Raw genomic sequence first — 17,474 nt, forward strand, 5'->3', positions numbered from 1 at the left:
AGGGCCCTTAGAGGTCTCTCATTCATAGTGTCACCATCGCACAAAAGATGATAAATGTAGCTGTAGTAGTATCTCCCCATCCTTTCCCCAATACTGGGATTTAATTAAAATCTGATATAGTTAAAATATTACAATCCACATTAAACCTCAGACACTAATCAACATCAAAATCAAGCTAAATTATCAATGACACTTAAAAAGTATTTTAAACACATAATTAAAATGAAAACAACAACAACAAAGTACAGCATTCTTAAAAACAGTTTATTTTATAAACTCTCATTTTTGAAAACCTGTTGGAATAAAAAAGCCTTTGCCTATGATGGTCTTTTATTTATTTTTCCTGTCACTACTACCACAAGCAATAGGTCGAATGTGGAAAGGTTTCTTTTTTCTGGCAACAAACGCCCTAGCCACTTATCATTATGAGTATCATTTTAAACTTTGAAACAAAAAATATTTTGAAGCACTAGCAGTTTTTGAACCCCATGTTAGGCTAGCCTTTTTCATCATGATCCTAGGCTTTTGTGTCTCCGGAGCAACAGAGGGGGAGAGTTCACTTTGGTCACGATTGCTCTATAATGAAGTCCAGGGTCACAGTGGCAACTCCAAAAAGGGGGCCAGAAGCCACTGTCAAAGCAAAAGTGTGAATAGAAAGGGCATGGTAAAATACAAAAATCAGAAAAACCAAGCAAAAACTGGTCAAAGGCTTAGATTTCAATGATCTGAGCATTTATAAAGAGAAATTAGAGGGACTCAATGGAGCATAATTTGCCTATACATACAAGGAGAACTGGAGAAATGCCATCTATGTCAGATGAAAATGTAACTCATCTGTCTGTTGGCCTCAGCAGGGAAATCTACAAGAGCTACAAAGGACCAGTAGCATCACTAGGGTTGGTGCCATCCAAGGTATCACCCCCATAGACTTCCTTCTATACCAGTTAAGGTTACAGCATTGTAGATAAAATACCAGAAAAACTAACAAATCAGTGACTATAAAACGCCAGCAGCAGCAGCAAAAAACAAACAAACAACGGTGTGTGCTTATAGAAGTGTTTAGGCAAAAACATGATTCAAAATATCATTGTTATAATCAATAATGACAGCTGTGACCAGAGTGCATGTACATCAGAAGGTTATAAATTGCCTAGTCTTCTAGGCATATTGCGCCAGTACATATACACTTTTTCATATTAAAAAAAGTTTATGTGGTTATAATAACCGCAACAGGGATTTTTTTTTACTAAAAATTATGCTGAAATACTGCACAATAATTTTATAGGCAGTCATTTTGATGTCACTCCCTCTGATGGTGATGCGATTTGCAACCTCTGCACTGCCCTAGTGATGCCACAGGGAACACATATGACTGAAGCAGGCTTCCTTAGAAAGCCTAACCAGGAAGATGAGTTAAAGAGATTGAGAAATACACAGGGTAGAAGAGAGGAATCAGTTCAGCTTTGTGAGCAATCTTTCTGGGGTAACTGAGCTAGATGCTGCTGCAGGAAGCTTGACAGACAGCCCAGCCAACAAAAGAGGTTCTAGAGTCATTACTGAAACCAGAGGCAAGAAGCCTAAACAATAGCCACTGATAGGAGATGGCTCTGAGCAACTGAAAGCAGAATCCTTAAAGGAAGACTTATGATGGGTACTGTTTACTTTTTAAAAAGCTCCAAAACTGTGATGTAACCATGCTTCTGGAGAGATCCTGTGTAGACAGGACCTACTGTTGGAAACCTACAAAATAAACACCCTTGCTGAAAGCAACAATAGAAGTAAATCAAAGAACCTGTTGACAGACCATGGAATTCCAAGATCAAGGGTGGGTTCATAATCCTCCTTCAAAGGAGGACACCATATAACTGCTTTGACTTGTTTTAGAGAAGAAATCGGAGTATTATAATAATAATAATATGTCTAGATTAAGAAAGTAATTTTAAAAAGGTAAACGTTTCCTCTGACGTTAAGTCCAGTCATGTCTGACTCTGGGGGTTGGTGCTCATCTCCATTTCTAAGACAAAGAGCCGGCGTTGTCCATAGACACCTCCAAGGTCATGTAGCCAGCATGACGGCATGGAGCGCCATTACCTTCCCACCGGAGCAGTACCTATTGATCTACTCACATTGGCATGTTTTTGAACTGCTAGGTTGGCAGAAGCTAGAGCTAACAGTGGGCGCTCACTCCGCTCCTGGGATTTGAATCTGGGATTTTTCGGTCTGCAAGTTCAGCAGCTCAGTGCTTTAACACACTTTGCCACCGGGGCTCCAAGAAAGTAATAATGGTACTCTAATCAGCTTTTAGTCAGACCTCACGTGAAATACTGAGTCCACCTCTGGGCACCACAATACAAGAAGGAATCTGACAAGTTTGGAAATCTGGAAGCCAAGCCCTATGAGAAGAACTGGGTACGTTTAGCCTAGAAAAGAGATGAATAAGATATTAACCTTGTTTCACCAAAAATAAGACATACCCATAAAATAATCCGTAGCAGGATTTCTAAGCATTTGCACAATATAAGCCATACCCTGAAAATAAGACATAGTGATAGGCATGGCTATGCAGCATGCAAGGTCGGCTCCCCATGTCAGGTCCTGGTTGTTCTGTGCGTGCTGCAGCTGAGGCATAGAGGGAGACATAGAAAGTGAAAGTCTCCTCAGTGAAGTAAGGAGCAGGACACTCAGCTTTAGATATTGTGTGTCCTCAGGGGAAAGAAGTAAAGCTGTGGATGCCGTTTTACTCAGCACTGTGGGTCTCTCTCCCCCAGCACCAGCCAACAACAGTCTGTGGGTCTTTCTCAACCCCCGTAAACACCAGTAAAGCTACTGCTCCCAGGACTGACCAGTATCAGTCTGTGGGTCTCTCTCACCCCACACAAACACCACGGGATAGGGGAAAAGCTTCAGCAAGCAATCTGCTACTGAGCCCAGAGAGATCATTCCATAAATGCAGATTGTTGTACCATATTTAATAAAAATAGGACATCCCCTGAAAATAAGCCATAGTGTGTCTTCTTGAGGAAAATTAATATAAGACAGTGTCTTATTTTCGTGGAAACACGGTATGTTTACACATCTGAAAGGATGTCTTATGAAGGTGAAGCTGGCTTGTTTTCTGCTGCATCAGGAAGTAGGACATAGAGAAATGGATTCGAACTACAGGAAAAGAGAATCCACTTAAAACTTTGGAAGAATGTATTCACAGTAAGAGTTGTTTGACAGTGGAATAAGCAGTGACGGTTCAACCGAGAGGCAAACTAGTCATTTGCCTGTGGCGCCATCCTGTAGGGGGCGCCATCAAGGCAACTCCTGCCTCCGCTGCTGTGCCTCTGCTCTGCAGAGCCCAGTGCCTTCCTCCCCAGAAGGAAGACGTCGGGCCGTTTGCAGACGTGAAACAGCACTTCTCCAGTCTGCAAAGCACCCAGCAGCTCCCTCTGGAGAAGGAGGATGTTGGGCAGTTTGCAGACTGAGAAGCCCAGCACCTCCCCCCCCCCCCCCCCCTTGGCTGCAACTTGCCTTGCAGCAGCCAAACAGAAGGAATCAAGCTCCACGTGGAGCTGGCTTGGGTCCCTTTGATCCTTTTGCCTCCCCTGTAAAGCAAGCAGTGGGATTGGGGGGAAAGGAAGAAGGGAGAAGGGGGAAAGGAGCGAGGGAGTGTGGGGAGAAGCCAAGCCACTGTGACCCACTCACTGCCTTCCCATTTTAGTAAGTATTTTTCTATTTGTGAGTCCATTTAAGGGGCTTGTTTTGCTTGGGGCGGGGGGGCGGGGGGGGCCTTTGCTAATGGGGTTTATTGTTGTTGGAAGAGGGACCAGGCCTTGGGGCCTTGGATCCTTTTTCCTTTGGGCCCTCTCTCTGTTCTCTTTCCTCCCAACCATTCCTACTACCTGCTGCTCTTTCTCTTTTCCCTTTGCAACATAAATGAGGGGGATCCTTTTGTTTGCAATGTGTGTGTGTGTGTGTGTGTATACATACATACATATACACACATATATACATAATATTGGGATTTACTATGGGAAGAGAGATGGAGATTCCCCCATTTTTGAATGTAAACAATCCCAAAAAGACTCCAAAGGCTTTGCATTAGCTCCTGAAAGTATCTTAGATTGGAGAGGGGGAACCCCAAAGGACATCTAGTCCAACCCCATGAAGAAAACCACAAAATCCAGCCCTGGTTAAAGAGATTGAGATAGATAGATAGATAGATAGATAGATAGATAGATAGATAATAAACACACTACTGTGCATATTAATATACATATTAATGTAATAAACACAATACTGTGCATATTAATATATATATTAATGTAATAAACACTATAATGGGAGTTTATTACATATTGATATACCTATTAATGTAATAAACACAATACTCTGCATACTGACATACATATTAATGTAATAAACACTATAATGGGAGTTTATTACATATTGATATACCTGTTAATGTGATAAACACAATACTATGCATATTGACATACATATTAATGTAATAAACACAATAATGAGAGTGTATTCGTTATTTATTTATTTTATTTTATTTACTACATTTATATCCCGCCCTTCTCACCCCAAAGGGGACTCAGAGCGGTTTACGAATAATATTGTCATATTTACGTACAATGTATTATATTATCAGCATCGCACAATATTAGCAGAGCATAATGATACCGTAATAATAATACAGATTTTCAGAACATAACACAGTAATCATATTCTATATTATATTCTGATTCTGCCAACTTTGCAGTTCAAAGATGTGCAAAATGTGAGTAGATCAATAGGTACCGCTCCAGCCAACCAGGAAGCCGCCCTGAGTTCCCTTTGAGGTTGAGATAGGGCGGGGTAAAAATGCAATAAATATATATATTTTACCCTCAGAGGTTGTGAGATCTGTTGGAAACTAGGCAAGTGGCGTTTATGTATCTGTAGAATTTCAACAGAAAGGAAAAAACCATGAAAATGAACAAAATCTGAGTATTAAAAAAGCTAAAATTGGGACAGTAAAAAAAGAACAACACTCAGAAGACAAGAAACAATCAGGGCCAGTTAACCCTTCCAAACAAGGGATTCCCCCAGGCAGGAAGCAGCCAGTTCTTGAAGCTGAAAGGCTTTTCCATGCAAATCAAGGTGGCCAATTCAAATATCCACACCTGCCTCAAACAGAAAAGAGTTATTCCTCCCACCCTGAACATTCCACAGATATAGAAACCCCACTTGCCTATTTTCTAACAAACCTCACAACCTCTGAAGATGCTTGCCATAGATGTGGGTGAAACGTCAGGAGAGAATGCTTCTGGAACATGACCAGACAGCCTGGAAAACTCACAGCAACCCAATGATTCCGACCATTAAAATATTTCATAACACATATCCGTGGAATGTTCAGGGTGGGAGAAAGAACTCTTGTCTGTTTGTTGGAGGCCAGTGTGACTGTTGCCATTAATCACCTTGATTAGCATTGAAAAGCCTTGCAGCTTCAAAGCCTGGCTGTTTCCTGCTTGAGGGAATCCTTTGTTGGGAGGTGTTAATCAATCAGGAGAGAATACTTCTGGAACCTGTTGTCAAAAGCTTTCATGGCCAGAAACACTGGTTTGCTGTGGGTTTCCCAGTCTGTATTGCCATGTTTCAGAAGCAATCTCTCCTGATGTTTCGCCCACATCTATGGCAAGCATCCTCAGAGGTTGTGAGGTCTGTTCGAAACTAGGGAAGTGGGGCTTAATCATTTGTTGAAAGTCCAGGTTGGAAGAGAAAGAACTCTTGTCTGCTGGAGGCAAGTGTGAATGTTGCAATAGGCACCTTGATTAGCACTGAATAGCCTTGCAGCTTCAAAGCCTGGCTGCTTCCTATTTGAGGGAATCCTTTGTTGGGAGGTGTGAGCTGCCCCTGATTGATTCATGTCTGGAATTCCTCTGTTTTTGTGTGTGTTGTTCTTTATTTACTGTCCTGAGTTTTTAATTACTGGTAGCCAGATACTCTTCATTGTCATGGGTTCCTCCTTTCTGTTGGAATTGTTCACATGCTTGTGGATTTCAATGACTTCTCTGTTGTCTGACATGGTGGTTGTGAGAGTGGTCCAGCATTTCTATGTTCTCAAATAATATACTGTGTCCAGGTTTTACCCCTTAGCTTAAATGGCTAAGGGGGGAAAGCAAGGGGCTTTAGGCTGTTAGGAATTGTGGGAGTTGTAGTCCAAAACACCTGGGGGGCCAATGTTTGCCCATGCCTGGTAGGTAAGTGCACTTGCTGTTGCATCTTTGCTGGAAAATAATTCTGTGTACATTTAGAAAAGCATAAATACTACATATTTCAAGTAATGCATCATCATTTGATCATTTCATAGAATTCCAGCAGATTCTCAGAATGTGTAGGACGCATGGGGGTGGGAATTTATGAGTAGCTGTCACACAGCCATATAACCCAGAATATCAAGGCAGAATAACCCAAAATATCTGCTTTGAACTGGGTTATCTAAGTCCACACTGCCCTATATCCCAGTTCAATGTTTGGTGTTAAATTCGCAAATATAGTAATTCCTACATAACATTACCATGTATTGAACTGCTTTTTCTGTTAATTTGTTGTATAACATGATGTTTTGGTGCTTAATTTGTAAAATCATAACGTAATTTGATGTTTAATAGGCTTTTCCTTAATCCCTCCTTATTATCCAACATTTTTGCTTATCCAACGCTTTTGTTTTTCAGTGATTGGTTTGGGGGGGGGGGATGCCAAAATTCTGTTCGCCTGTACTTGAAAATTTCCTAGGGCCGGCTCTGGGAATAAGATGCCTCGCAATGTAGTAGAGTCACTTTCTTAGGAGGTTATTGAAGAGAGGCTGGATGGCCATATGCTAGAAATGCTTTTAATGAGTATTATTGCATTGCGAGAGATTAGATGGCCCTTGTGATCTCTTTGAGCACTGTGATTCTATATTTACTATCAAGTTAGTTTTGATGCACGGCAACACTGTGGCTGGATCAACATTGCCATATAATCCTGTTTCAGAATGCTGATAAACAGTATTGAACTGGCTTTTATGGCAGTGTAGACTCATATAATCCAGTTAAATGCAGGTAATCTGAATTCTGAAACTGGATTATATGGCAGTGTAGCTCCACTGTTACTTACATCTCTACTGAGATCATGTACATTCAGGGCTCCAACTTCCTTTATTGATTCTCATGGCAGTTCTACATAAACAATATAATCCAGTTTGGAGGTGGATTAAATCAAATTGGTTTTCAATGTGCATACAGATTGATATAAGATCACCATATTAACAAAACTACATTGTCTTGAAATGGATGTCTATAAAGTTCAGACACAGCTGATAGATTTCAATGCAGTTGTAGTAAGACAGCAACAGTGCAACTCCACCTTTTCATACCTACTGATATATCCGTGCATTAATAACTACTGGGTAGGTACTAAGCTGCATTATTTATTGAAAAGGTTTATAAGATGTATTTTAGGATAAGCCCTCTCGGGGTTGTATACAAGAAAACTGGAAGATCAATAATTAACAGCTCAAATCTAATAGCACAACATACACAATAGCCCCAGCAGAATTCTAAATCAATTACAGACCTAAATAAATAGGAGACTCCTTTGGGTCCACTTGAAAGGACCCGGGAAGAAATCTCTTGAAAGAGAACAGAGCTTGAAAAATTACCTTTTTTTACTACAACTTCCAGAATCTACTTATGAATTTTAGACATTTTGTGAATCTTTATGGCTTGGAGTACAAACTTTGCAATTAATTCAGTTACAGAAAAGCGTTGTTGTGTTACTTGAAGTCATTTCCAATTTAAGGCAACACTATCAACACAATCAGTGAGAGCGTGAAACTTGCCCAAGAAGAAAAGAGAGTCAGCGTGATATATACTTGACTCTCTGTATTTATGGATTCTGTATTCACTGATTCAACTATCCACAGCCTGAAAATAATTTTAAACCCTCGATTTTTACATAGTAAAGGTTTCCCCTGACGTTAAGTCCAGTCGTGTCTGACTCTGGGGGTTGGTGCTCATCTCCATTTCTAAGCCAAAGAGCCGGCGTTGTCCGTAGACACCTCCAAGGTTATGTGGCTGGCATGACTGCATGGAACGCCATTACCTTTCCGCCAGAGCGGTACCTATTGATCTACTCACAATGGCATGTTTTTGAACTGCTAGGTTGGCAGAAGCTGGAGCTAACAGCGGGCGCTCACTCCGCTCCCCGGATTTGAACCTGGGACCTTTCGGTCTGCAAGTTCAGCAGCTCAGCGCTTTAACACACTTCGCCACCGGAGGCTCCCAATTTTTACATAGAGAAGACCATTTTACTTTGCTGTTGTATATATAATAGGTTCTGTGGTTCCATACATTTTAGTCTTTTTACTCAGGTAAAAAAGAACAGCATTTGAAAGTTCATAAATATTCACATCCATGGGGACCTGGTGCCCATAGCCCCAATAAATGAGGAGAGCTTTTTTTTATGTGAAGAGCGACCTGAGAAACTGCAAGACTCTGGGGGTTGGTGCTCATCTCCATTTCTAAGCCAAAGAGCCGGCGTTGTCCGTAGACACCTCCAAGGTTATGTGGCTGGCATGACTGCATGGAACGCCATTACCTTTCCGCCAGAGCGGTACCTATTGATCTACTCACAATGGCATGTTTTTGAACTGCTAGGTTGGCAGAAGCTGGAGCTAACAGCGGGCGCTCACTCCGCTCCCCGGATTTGAACCTGGGACCTTTCGGTCTGCAAGTTCAGCAGCTCAGCGCTTTAACACACTTCGCCACCGGAGGCTCCCAATTTTTACATAGAGAAGACCATTTTACTTTGCTGTTGTATATATAATAGGTTCTGTGGTTCCATACATTTTAGTCTTTTTACTCAGGTAAAAAAGAACAGCATTTGAAAGTTCATAAATATTCACATCCATGGGGACCTGGTGCCCATAGCCCCAATAAATGAGGAGAGCTTTTTTTTATGTGAAGAGCGACCTGAGAAACTGCAAGTCGCTTCTGGTGTGAGAGAATTGGCCGTCTGTAAGGACGTTGCCCAAGGGATGCTCAGATGTTTGATGTTTTACCATTCTTGTGGGAGGCTTCTCTCATGTCCCTGCATGGGGAGCTGGAGCTAACAGAGGAAGCTCACCCACTCTCCCCAGATTTGAAATGCTGAATATGCTCTACTCACAACTCTCCCCACTAAAATGAGGAAAAGCACATTTCTGTTGACGTCCCGGTATTTATTTTTGGGGATGCCATCTCTACATATATATTAACATATGCACATGCTAGGCAAATCTGTATGTAGTCTTATCTGATAATCATTTTCTCTAGTGAGGCATTGGTAGTAACCTTACTATAACATCAGCCCACCCAAGTGAAGGAGACTACGCCTCAGGGCTAGATCGCAGAGTACTGTTTATTTTCCCACAGATTCGCAGTATGTTCTTCCTTACATTTTGAACCTTAAGGAAAAGTCTGACCTAAAGAATTAATCATCTATTTTCACAAGGTTGGACTGGATAGATTCTTGGTTTAGACAAGGTAATTTATAATAAAAGTGATATGCATGTATGTATCCATAGCAGTCAAAGCTCCTAGGGATATACTTATGTGCTGCAACTTAAAACACTGTTCGGAGAGTGGGGAAAAGGAATAGTCTGAATATCATTACAAAGAACAACACTAACTGAACTGAATGGGTGAAAGCCATTCTCCATTGGCCCGAAAAATACGGAAAGGGATCATCATTAAACTGTCTACAAGAGGACTCACCCGTTGCTCCCAGAACTCAACAAAAATAGTATAATCGTTTAGAAATAATAAAGCATTGCAAAAGGTGACAGAGATTCAGGAAGTTCAAGCAAAGTTCATTTTCCACATTCTTCAATAAAGCAGTGTTCTTTTTTTTTTTTTTTTAAACTAATTAACTGTAAAAGGTAATGCCATCATACTATCTGAATGGGGTCTTTATCGCAAACTAGAAGCCACCGCAGTGGTGCAATGGGTTAAACCCTTGTGCCAGCTGGACTGCTGACCTGAAGGTTGGGTTGCTGACCTGAAGGTTGCCAGTTTGAATCAGCAAGACGAAGGTGAGCACCGGTCTGTCAGCTCTAGTTTTCAGGGACATGAGAGAAGCCTTCCAGCAGGATGATAACACATCCGGGCTTCCCCTGGGCAATGTATCTGTAGACGGACAATTATCTCATACCAGAAGCGACTTACAGTATGTTCTCAATTCGCTTCTGATATGATAAAAATTTTTTTTGCAAACTAGCATTGAAGTAGGACCTCACCAAAACATCCCTACTGCATGTTTCTTTCCTTGTTATTGAATGGAAAAGTCATCAAAACCACTCAATAAGCTGCCAATTCCACCACATTACTGTAACCTACATAATGTAATACGGACATTCTGCTTCTGTGTTAGCATGCCAGCTCTGAAGTGAAATAGGATTGCCATCCTAACCTACCTTCCCACTTTCCCCCTTACTACTTCAGACTGTTTTTTTTTTACTTTAGAGCAATTCATTTTTTAAATAATCACCAAGTCATTTCTTTAAAAACAACAACAACAACAATTACAGAACAGTGGAAGCGTGGGAAGGCACGGTTATGAGTGTATAGCAGAAATACAGCTATGAGACCATGGATTGGCAAACTGGCACTATTGCATGAATGGAGAGAGGTGAGGTTATGAGGGTGTTCTTGCCACTATGTATCCATGGAATAGCAGCATCGTGCAATAAAGTCTTGAGTCTAATAAACAAAGCGAGGAATAGATACTATTATACATAGTATAATAGTATCTGTTTTTCACTGTAAAGTTTCATTGCTTTCAGCAGTTGCTGGCATCAAACAGAAAGAGCTTTTTGTCATCACGGCATCACAGAAGAAAGCAACATGTCATTATAGGTGACGTATCCTCTATGCATTCTGCTTTGAAGGTAAATGTTGATTAGAATAGCCCCTCAGGCCCCTTCTACACTGCCATATAATCCAGTTCAAAACAGATAATCTGGATTTTATATGGCAGTGTAGACGGGGCCTCAGTTAACCAGAACTCAAGCAACTGAAACTCTCAAACAACTAGCAAAAAATGAAGATATAATAGGGTTGTTGCATGTTTTCCTGGCTGTATGGCCATGTTCTAGAAGTATTCTCTCCTAACGTTTCGCCCACATCTATGGCAGGCTTGCCATAGATGTGGGCGAAACGTCAGGAGAGAATACTTCTAGAACATGGCCATACAGCCCGGAAAACATACAACAACCCTGTGATCCCGGCCATGAAAGCATTTGACAACATGAAGAAATAATACTTTAAAAATTAAAATATATGTACAGTATAATATAGTGAAACTGTGTTAAGTTTGGTTTTATTTGTCTTAATTTGTTTTTAATTACTGTATTTAAATATTAATATCAAGTCAAAACAACATGTGTGGTTAGACCTATTTTTAATAGTAACTCTCAAGCAACTAGAAAATACATTTATCCAGCATATACTAATCCCCATCAGTACCAGCTAACTGAGGACTCATCTACGCTGCCATATAATGAAGTTTCAGAATTCAGATTAACTTATTATATGGCAGTGTAGACTCATAAGCCAGTTCAATGCTGTTCAAGCTTCATTATATGGCAGTGTAGATGAAGCCTCAGAGTGTACTGTATATTTATTGCATTTGCTACTTATATTTCAAGATACCCAAATTGTTCTCTCTTTTCTCTCATTTTATTCCCATAATAACTCTGTGACCATCAAAGTTCTTTGATTATGAACAATTTACAAAGTAGATGCAAATATCCTTCCTCTGGTATTTGCCATCTCATTTTTCCCCCTGCTCATCCCCATATTTTGTTAACCAGCAACAACAAAGCATACAACGGCATTTTACTTAAAAGGAAGAAGGGAGTTCCTTAGAAGAAAATACAGTCTTCAACTGAAATCCTGTGTACTTTCAGTTGCAAAGACAAAAACATTATTGCCTCACCACAATATTGTTTCAACAACCACATCCTGATACAGCATGGCTTCAGATGAACTGCATCCAGAGTACTGAAGAAACTTGCTGATGTACTCACAGAATCTTGTAAAACTACAACTCCCATGACTCCATAGCACTGAATCATGGCAGTTAAAGTGATGTCAAATTACATTAACTCTACAATGTAACTGTAGATAAGCCCTCAATTGATGGCTGTTGTAAAGAGATTACTGGCAGAAGCTATGAATTGGAACTTGTCACAACAAATGTTACCCCAGCCGTACATTTCTGTGTCTGTATTTCTACCACCCAGATCTATATTGAGAACTTACTGTATGCAATTGTTGTATAAAGATTATTCAAACAGTCCATTTCTTTTTGGCCCTTCAAAGCCAATCTAGAAGCATTAACAATCATTGCTTAATATTTGAAAAACCTAAATCCAGAATGGGGTGTGTTTGTGTCCTCACTCTTCGAAAGAGCAAGTTATTGGTCTCCCAACATAGCTATGCTTATACAGGCCTCAGAGTTTAGAAGTCATAGTTATGTGAATTGTGTACTGTATTGTGAAGCAGAAGGGGCACACATACATACTGTGCAAACATCCCCGGCCCCTTCCACACAGCTGAATCTAATCCCACATTTTCTGCTTTGAACTGGAATATATGACAGTGTGGACTCAGATAACCCAGTTCAAAGCAGCTATTATGGGATTTTCCGCCTTGATATTCTGGCTGTGTAGAAGGGCCCCCAGAGATCTGCAAAGCAGAAAGGAAAGAACACTTTTCATCCATACAGGCAATCCCCAAGTTATGAACATTATTTAGGTTCTGTAGATTTGTTCTTAAGTTGAATTTGTTTGGAAGTTGGAACAGATGAAACTCCAGTCAAAAATATATCCTTTTTAAAAGCTTTGGATAGCACACTGCTGTGGGGTTTGTTGTACTGTCTGTGCCCGTTCAGAACATTTCCGGTCACTTTCTGTCCCTGTGGTAACTGGATTTGAAATAAAATTGGCTTGTTGTGGAAACAAGGATTGGGGATAAGGCTTCAGTGGAGACATCTTTTCCCCAGGAATGAATTTCCCTTCCAAGGGGTAGATTTCTTACTTCCTGTTGTCTCACCTGTTATGATTGAGCCTCATGGCTCTGCTTCTGGCAGACGTGGACGTAAGACTCCTCGAGAGTCAGATACTCTTGAGGAGCGAGAAAGAAAGAGGCTGCGAGATATCTTTGCAGAACCGTCTGACGAAGAGTCTTTTAAGGGGTTCACGGAGAGAATGGAGGAAGAGCTGGTTAGCTCGGAAGAGGATGAGATGGATTGGACTCGGGTAAGGGAGGAGTTGGGTGCCACTGGCAATAATGGGATGGAAGATGAATGGGGACCTTCAGGATTAGACCCATGGACAAGCTGGAGGGATGGGACGGGATCCACAGCTGGGGATGCTGTGGGGCGTAGTCAGAGGTGTTCCAGCTCTGATGAGGAAAGTGATGAGGAAACGCCCGGGTTAAGGAGGGCAGCTGATAGTGATGAGGATTTGTAACTGGCATAAAATGAGGCTTGGGAGCAATTGCAAATTGCGTTGGGCAAGGTAATCTGGACGAACGCTTGGGATCTGTGTGGGACGCTTTCCTGAAGACTGGTGTGTTTTCGTGTGCTGATACGTAAGTTGTTTTGGAATTTGGGTTCAGACGGCGGGAGGAATTGTGTGGGCTTTTGTTTGTGCAAAACCTCTGCTTAATCTCAATAGCTTTGACCTTCCGTCGTCTTCTTGACGGACGCCATCTGCTACTCTGGATTTACGGACTGAAAACTGACTACGGGCTCGCTTTCTCCTATTGGACTTGGAAAACTGCAAACGTCTGATTCTACCTCTCGACCTTCGGAACGAATTGGGACTACGCTACTGCTTCAATCCTTGGCTGTTGAGTTTGTATTGGAAATTTGCCTTGCTGTGTGAAGGAGTGACTCCTAGTTACTCAAAACATAGTGCTGGCAGCAGAGTGTTATCTGCTGCCAATTAGTTGCATTCTTTTGAACTCCTTGTTTCCCAGCTTCTGTTTGTTTTTTCCCCAGGCTGAAGCAAGCTGTTTTGATTTTACCCGGATTAAACTCCGGTTTAATCCGGTTTATCTTTTGAACGTTTTTTCTTGCCCCTTTTTGTTTTTAAAGGCTAAGTTGCCTTGCCCTTGTCTTTTACGGGCATTTTGAGTTCTGTAAATCCAATAAACTCTGTTATCTTTGATCTTGTGGCGTTCTGTCCTTGACATCACCACTATGAGTTGTTTGTAAGTCATATGTTTGTAACTTGGGTACTGCTTATATAACCCCTTACCACCACTTAATGCTATGAAATCCTAGGACTTCTAGTTTGGCACTCTTTGTCAGATAAAGTTGATAAACCTTGCAAAACTGCAGTTCCCAAGATTTCATGGACTGAGCCATGGCAGTTAAAATAGTGTCAAACTGAATTCATTCTGTTGTTGAAAGCTTTCATGGCCTGAATCACTGGGTTGCTGTGAGTTTTCTGGGCCATGCTCCAGAAACATTCTCTCCTGACATTTCACCCACATCTATGGCAGGCATCCTCAGAGGTTGTGAGGTCTGTTGGAGACTAGGCAAGTGGGGTTAATATATCTCTGGAATGTCCAGGGTGGGAGAAAGAACTCTTGTCTGTTGGAGTCAACTGCGAGTGTTGCAATTGGCCAGCTTGATTAGCATTTGATGGCTTTGCAGCTTCAAAGCCTAGCTGCTTCCCGCCTAAGGGACTCGGGATGGCCAACAAAACACAGCAAAGTGCCACATACAGACAATACATAAATCTGAAATGACAAAAACTACAGAATTACAACCACACACATACATAATTACAATGTAAGGCATTAAAATTCATAAAATGCAGTCATAGCTGCGGATAAAAAAGAATTGTTTCAATTGACATAGTCCAGTAATGAACAACACGCAGAAAACCGAGTAATTTCAGACATGAAACAATCAGGGCCAGCTAACAACTCCCAACAAAAGATTCCCTCAGGTAGGAAGCCTAGAATCGTAGAATTATAGAATTGTAGAGTTGGAAGAGACCTCATGGGCCATCCAGTCCAGCCCCCTGCAAAGAAGCAGGAAAATCTCATTCAAAGCACCCCTGACAGATAGCCATGCAGCCTCTGCTTAAAAGCTTCCAAAGAAGGAGCCTCCACCACTGTCCGGGGCAGAGAGTTCCACTGCCGAACAACCCTCACAGTGAGGAAGTTCTTCATGATGTTCGGGTGGAATCTCCTTTCCTGTAATTTGAAGCAGCCAGGCTTTGAAGCTGCAAGGCTATTCAATGCTGATCAAGCAGTCCAACTGTAACATTCACACTTGTCTCTAACAGACAGGAGTTCTTTCTCCCACCCTGGACATCATTCCACAGATATATCAACCCCACTTGCCTAGTTTCCAACAGATCTCACAACCTCTGAGGATGCCTGCCATAGTGCCTCATCACACTAGAGCATGAATCCACTTTAAATCCGGTTTCTGCCTCCTGCAGAATTATGGGGCTTGTAGTCTGGTGAGGCCCAGGACCTGTCTGGCTGAGCTGTTTCAAGCCCTCTCCTTAAAGTGGATCTAATGTGGATCCAAGGTCGAGTGTGATGAGGTCCATAGATGTGGACAAAACGTCAAGAGAGACTGCTTCTGGAACATGGCCATACAGCAACCCAGTGAATTGGGTTGTTGTATGTCTTTCGGGCTGTGTGGCCATGTTCCAGAAGTATTCTCTCCTGACGTTTCGCCCACATCTATGGCAGGCATCCTCAGAGGTTGTGAGGCATGGAGAAACTAGGCAAGAAAGGAAAAAAAATATATATCTGTGGAGAGTCCAGGGTGTGACAAGAGTCCTTTGTCAGTTGGAAGCCAGTGTTAATGTTTCAGTTAATCACCCTAATTAGGATTGGAAAGGTTTGTCTCTTGCCTGGGGGGCATCCTTTGTTCAGCGTCATTAGCCATCCTTGGGGCTCCTCTGCCCTCAGAGTGTTGCTTCCCATCTACTGTTTTGATTTTTGAGTTTTTTAAATACTGGTAGCCAGATTTTGTTCATTTTCATGGTTTCTTCCTTTCTGTTGAAGTTGTCCACATGCTTGTGGATTTCAATGGCTTCTCTGTGTAGTCTGACATGATAGTTGTTGGAGTGTCACACCCTTGTCACACCCTGGACTCTCCACAGATATATATATATATATATATATATATATATATATATATATATTCCTTGTCTAGTTTCTCCATGCCTCACAACCTCTGAGGATGCCTGCCATAGATGTGGGCGAACGTCAGGAGAGAATACTTCTGGAACATGGCCACACAGCCCGAAAGACATGCAACAACCCTGTGATCCCGGCCATGAAAGCCTTGGACAACCCAGTGAATTCATTCTACAGCACAGATGCACCTAGGAATAAGAGGAGGGGGTCTAGTTTGGGGCGAGTGGGTGGCCCCTTTTAAAGCCTGGAGGAGGCGTGGCAAGAGGGGGGGGGGAGAAACTGGCTCGGGGGCAAAACCTGGGAAGAAAGCGAGCGCCGGGAGTGCGCCTTGTTTCTTCTCTCTTCCCTTCTTTTCCTCCTCCTCCTTTTCCTCCCGCCGCGTGTCTGCCTCTTGACCCGAGCCAGGGAGGGAGGAAGGAGAGGCTGAAGTTTAGTTTTCTTTATTTTTTCCTTCGGGCCAGTGAGGAGAAACTCCAAGGGACAGCCCAGCCGGAAGAAAACTCCGCGATGCGCTCTCGGCGCCACCATGTAACCAGCTGACAACTTTCCTTGCTCGTTTGAGAGAGGCGGAAGCTGCGCCTTTACGCGCGACTCACACCGAAATCGGTTTGGGTTTTTTGGCGTCCTTCTTGGATTATCCCCTCCGAGCCCTGCTTCCTCCTGGGCCGCAATGGGGCTGCCCACGCTGGAGTTCAGCGATTCCTATCTGGATAGCCCCGACTTCAGGGAGAGGCTGAAATGTCACGAGGTGGAGCTGGAGAGGACCAACAAGTTCATTAAGGAGCTCATTAAGGACGGCAGCCTCCTCATCGGGGCGCTCCGGAGTGAGTAGGGGAGTCGGTCCGGATTGGGTTTGGGGAAGGAAGAAAAGGAAGGCAGGCTGCTCTTTTGTTTGAATGGATCCCATGGAAGGGCTCCCCTGCTGGAAGCAGACAAAGTTCTTCCTTCCCGAGCAAACATTCCTCTGCTTTGCCTTGTTCTGGGACGGGGAGCCAGGCACATGGGAAGCAGCAAAAAAAGTACTTGTATATGTGTGTAGTTGCATAGACATGGTAGTTAATTTGGTGTCCAGCTGGCAAAGCAGGGTTGCATACACACAATGGATTGAATGCACTTTCACAACACTTGATATCACTTAGACCAGGGGTCCCCAAACTTTTTAAAACAGGGGGCCAGTTCACGGTCCCTCAGACCCTTGGAGGGCCAGACTATAGTTTTAAAAAACTATGAACAAATTCA

At 42.3% G+C, this 17,474-nt stretch overlaps 1 protein-coding gene across 2 annotated transcripts in view; it reads left to right on the top strand.

The window, feature by feature from the left end:
- Nucleotides 1-3,485: 3,485 nt before the first annotated feature.
- Nucleotides 3,486-17,474, top strand: part of arhgap42 (Rho GTPase activating protein 42) — a 210,307-nt gene continuing 196,318 nt past the window's right edge. Inside the window, exon 1 of one of the 2 annotated variants that reach the window (XM_062977124.1) lies at nucleotides 3,486-3,705. Coding sequence is in view for 1 of the 2 variants with exons in the window: in XM_003219305.4 (XP_003219353.1) it covers nucleotides 16,906-17,059 (154 nt within the window). In the remaining variant the exon portion in view is untranslated. Of the gene's footprint in view, nucleotides 3,706-16,514; nucleotides 17,060-17,474 lie in introns of those variants that run through there. The other variant, XM_003219305.4, reaches the window with a different exon arrangement.

This window comes from Anolis carolinensis, chromosome 3, assembly GCF_035594765.1.
Source record: "Anolis carolinensis isolate JA03-04 chromosome 3, rAnoCar3.1.pri, whole genome shotgun sequence".
In the NCBI taxonomy this organism is placed as follows: Eukaryota; Metazoa; Chordata; class Lepidosauria; order Squamata; family Dactyloidae; genus Anolis; species Anolis carolinensis.